The sequence below is a fragment of the Octopus bimaculoides genome, chromosome 7 (assembly GCF_001194135.2).
Source record: "Octopus bimaculoides isolate UCB-OBI-ISO-001 chromosome 7, ASM119413v2, whole genome shotgun sequence".
NCBI lineage: Eukaryota > Metazoa > Mollusca > Cephalopoda > Octopoda > Octopodidae > Octopus > Octopus bimaculoides.
In genome coordinates, this window is record NC_068987.1 from 44,870,608 (window position 1) to 44,875,164 (window position 4,557).

At 35.3% G+C, this 4,557-nt stretch overlaps 2 protein-coding genes across 2 annotated transcripts in view; one reads left to right on the forward strand and one right to left on the reverse strand.

The window, feature by feature from the left end:
• LOC106881270 (E3 ubiquitin-protein ligase RNF181) overlaps positions 1–3,157 on the reverse strand; it is a 21,298-nt gene extending 18,141 nt beyond the window's left edge. The window contains exons 1-2 of the mRNA XM_014931595.2: positions 2,583–3,157; positions 2,078–2,185 (exon numbers count right to left, since the gene is read on the reverse strand). Coding sequence (XP_014787081.1) covers positions 2,078–2,157 — 80 coding nt within the window. The 5' untranslated portion in view covers positions 2,158–2,185; positions 2,583–3,157. The remainder of the gene's footprint in view (positions 1–2,077; positions 2,186–2,582) is intronic.
• The window catches only part of LOC106881269 (biogenesis of lysosome-related organelles complex 1 subunit 2), a 41,366-nt gene continuing 38,147 nt past the window's right edge, over positions 1,339–4,557 (forward strand). The window contains exon 1 of the mRNA XM_014931594.2: positions 1,339–1,420. The gene's annotated coding sequence lies outside the window, so the exon portion shown is untranslated. The remainder of the gene's footprint in view (positions 1,421–4,557) is intronic.

The window sequence follows — 4,557 nt, forward strand, 5'->3', positions numbered from 1 at the left end:
GCAATGCGTGCACGTGTTTATATAAGAAACACAGAAACTAAATATTATATCTATAATGTTGAATTGTGTATGTTGTTGTCACAGATCACGTATGTGTGGTTGTGTGTGTTTTTACGTATCTATGTTATGAAAAATAGGTAAAGAATACTGAGAGGAAAGTTTAATTTATGATTTTGTATGTATCACTTTCTCTCTCTCTCTCCCTCTTTTACTCTTACTCTCTATATTATATGTTGAGCATGTGATGGATGTGTAAGAACGCTGTTCCAGGTAGAAGGGAAGAAATATAAAAGTTGCTAGAAACAACAGCCAAATCTCCCTTAAATCACACAAAGTAAATGGAATTTTAAAAATCTAATTACTGCACTGGAAAGTTCACATCGAGAAAATTCCATTGATGTAAAAATTTTTATGAAAAAGTGGAAAATGTGGTTTTCTATACACTTTTAAAAAGGCTTCACACAGACACACAACTTCAGCTTTATATATTAAGATGACTCATTAAGCCATTTTGGTATAATCAGAATCTGGGAATATGTACAATGGCACCACTTACCATTTTCACCGATAGGTGTGCACAGTTGTTTCAATTTGCATAACTCATAGAGAATGCAAGCCCTCAAATTTTCAAACCTGAAACAGAGGGACACATTATAAAGGCATCCAGCGTTTTTGAATGTCTTCACGTGGACATTGTTGAAACAAAGGGTGCTGCAAAATTTATTAGAAACTGTGATCTACAAACAATCATTGATTAACATAGAACTTTTTCCTTGTATTTTCAGTCAATTTGTGTAATCATCTGTCATTTGTTGTTTATGACAATTGTTTTCCATCTTTGATACTTTTTAATATGACAAAGAACCTAATTTTCATCAACAGAAATTTGATTACTTTTTGTTTCTGATCTTCTATAACAACACATATTGTTCTTCAGTTAATGGACAAACAGAGATGTGCAATGGAGTGATATGGAAGTCCAAATACAACTTACTACTTTCTTGAAATGAAAATTACGCTATTCTTCCTGAGGTACTTCCAGCAGCTAATCCTACCATTTATGTAGTGCTACTTTTCTTGGGTGTGACTGTGTGGTTCAGAAGTTGCTTACCAACCAAATCGTTTTGGGTTCATCCATATTGCATGACACCTTGGGCAAGTGTCTTCTACTATAGTCCCATGTTGACCAAGGCCTTGTAAGTTCATTTAGTAGACAGAAAGCCCTTCATATATATATCTGTGTGTTTGTGTGCCTATATATACGTGTGTGTGTTTATGCGTGTGCATGTGATCAGAGGGAGAGAGAGAGAGAGAGAGAGAGAGAGAGAATATTTTTAAAACAGGCTTTAAAAAGATACCAAGGTTGGATTTCAAAGAACCACTGACTATAAATGTAAGATCGTCCATTACAATCAAAAAGGTACAAAAACAATTAACAGAAACATTTATCTGAACTTCTTTCTTTCCTTTTAGTTTTTGAGGTTTTCCTGTGGTTTATTCTTTTGCAGAAGAGTTATTGGTTAGATGGCAGTATAAGAGTTTACAAAAAAATGAAAGTAAATTGACCGGAAATGATGACCGTGACACCCCATTATTTCATAAACAGAACTGATGAAATCCCTTAATTTTATTAATAAACTCCCTCATTATATCGCATTCACTGGCATCTACTTGTATAGTACTTTTTAGTGAAATCTTAATTCAAAAATAGCTGTTGAGGTGTACCATTCCAACATACCCAGAAGCGAACACCACTCAAAAAGCAATTCGGTAGCCCGCACGTTGACGCATGATGACCAAGACAGTTACATGTGAACAATGGCAATTATCCTGTACATAAACACCCGACGGGATGCGGTGACGCATTTTCTTGTCGATTCACATTCTATACATTGATTATGTTACATAGTTGGTTTATAAGAAATTACTGGAAATCACTGTCGTTACTTCCGATTAATCAACTTTCATTTTTCAAGACCATTAACTGCATGTTAACAAGCTTACTACATACTTCATTCTGTGGTTCACCAACTTTGCATGGACGTTCAAACTGATTAATTAAATAAACAAGACTTGCCTGGCTAATGAGAGTGTGTGATTTGGTGCTTGTCCCTCTCCTAAAGGTTCGCAGTCGTGTTCATCGAAATACGAAGCCATATTTACTTTGGTCGTCTACTTTTTGGGGCTGCCAAAGAAAAAAAAGAGCCCGTAAAAGACGTGTACAGCGGGAACGATGATAATAAAAGTTCTATTTTTATTATTTTAAAAATCAAAGATAGTATGGAGATTTTCTTTATTTTCTACTTTTTTTGATAATGAATAATATAAATTAGGATAATGTCATACGTATGTAATATTGCACAACTACCATAAGCAAATTAACTGGTTTAAAAAATTATGAAAGTATTCTTTCTGAGTAAAGTAAAAACTTTATTTTAATTTAAAAAACACCATCCGTATCTCCAAAAACAAAAACATATCTGTGTAAATTTTCGTTAACAAATATACATCATTAAAAAAATTATCAAGAAACAAATCGTAATGGTACCCTAAAGTGTAGTTATGCTATATTTAAGACTTACATATCAATGAGTCATGTCCTAATTACGGCCAAACTTGATGTCTACGTGGACAAGGACAGTCTCAATGCAACTTCCAGCCCTTCAATTATTATTCCAACTACAAAATCTCAAAGACAGTTATAATATTTTCCTCACAGATCTTTTACTTTCAACTAATTGAAATGTCAGGATGGCGTAAAGACAACTTCAAACGAATAACTATATATTTTTAATGTATTTCTTCGTCCGAGATCTTTTCCGTCTTTCACAATTTTACTTCGGTGAGATGAATAAAAAAACATTTAATATTTCTTATTATTCTATCAGAAGGTCACAAGTTTATTGAACTTAGTCAATTACAGTGACCAGCAACAATTAATTGTTTCTGCTACCGGAAGAAGTCAAAGGGAAGTGACATGACGATTCAATGATAAACACCCATCAATATGTGCGCGTGCGCATATGTCCATGTATGTCTTGTATATGTGCGTATATATATGTTTGTGCGTAATGTTTGAACGTTAAATTAAAGAATCATTCAATACTTTTTAGTAGGGTACCTAATCAGATTGATGATGGCTAGTAAGCCGAAAATTAAGTCACTGTTGATTTTTCCTTCGTTTTCACCCCCATTACACACAAAGGTCAGGGGAGCTAACTCTCATGGAAAAGCGGAAGGGTGTGTCTAACGAAAATGACCTGAGAATTCTCTCACCTCTTATCTATTTTAGGAATAATCTTTACAGGGAAGAGCTTCGCATCAGTGTTGTAGATACAGGAATCTGCAGAGTGACCTGAGAGCCAAGAGTTTCGTGCTTTAGCACTTATCAAATATATATTAATCGAAGTGTACAGTATTATGTATCCATTACGGTCAGGGGCGTAGCTAAGGTGGGTCTAGCAGGGCGCATGCCCTGGACGCCACTTTGAGGGGTCACAATTTTGGCCAAGATCATTTTCTAATTAAGTCATTTCTATGTGAGTTCCCACTTTTTGGTTGGTGGAGGGGTGCAATTTTCGCCAAGATCATTTTCTAATTAAGTCCTTTCTATAAGAGTTTCCAGTTTTTGGTGGGAGGAGGGCGCAATTTTGATGCTTGCCCTGGGCACCATTTACCCTAGCTACGCTCCTGATTATGGCTGATCTTACCACTCGATTTCACACTAGGAGTTCAACAGAGTGTTAGGTAAGAGTCCGATTACGTAACCCTGCGCTCTTCAGAGATAGCTATTATGGAATGAAATATATGTATATTCAATATTACCTGGGTAATAGCCTCATAACGTGCACAACAACAAATTTTGTAATTAGTAACTAAAGCCTTTTTCCACTACCCCCAACAAATATCCCCTCATGCAAATTATACCCCCAAATATAAACAAATCCTACACACACATACATTATACATTACACACAGTACACTAATATAAAAAACTCACAACTTTATCCTTTACAGAATAAAGAACACAGCACTAGATATACCTATGCCCACAGAAAAGCTTCTATATATATAAAACACCCAGAAAAATTTATACATATATCACTGCTACACACACCACACACCCCATCCCCACAGAGTAACGACATTATTGATACACACTTTCCCAATTCCAATAATGACTTTTGCTGGCGCCACAATATACCTAACCAAGGGACTTGACTTTGAGTATATCTTCTTCCTTTTTTCATTCCACCACCTTTTTTACAGCAGGTGCCAACTGGTTGTGCTATTCCGTCTCCAGAAGTGGAGAGCAATTGCCATATTCTCTTCCATGTCAGCTACCTCTGATGAGCGTATTTATATAATTGTTTTGTTGCCGAACACTCAATTGTAATTTTTGTGCGAAACAGCTGTGATAGATACTTAATACTATAAAATTCGGATATTATACCCACTCTACTAACAGTTATACGACTGCATTTTTTCTGAGTGCATCTTCTCCCTGACTTATGGTCTCTTAGACAACTCAAACATATATACATATATGTATATATA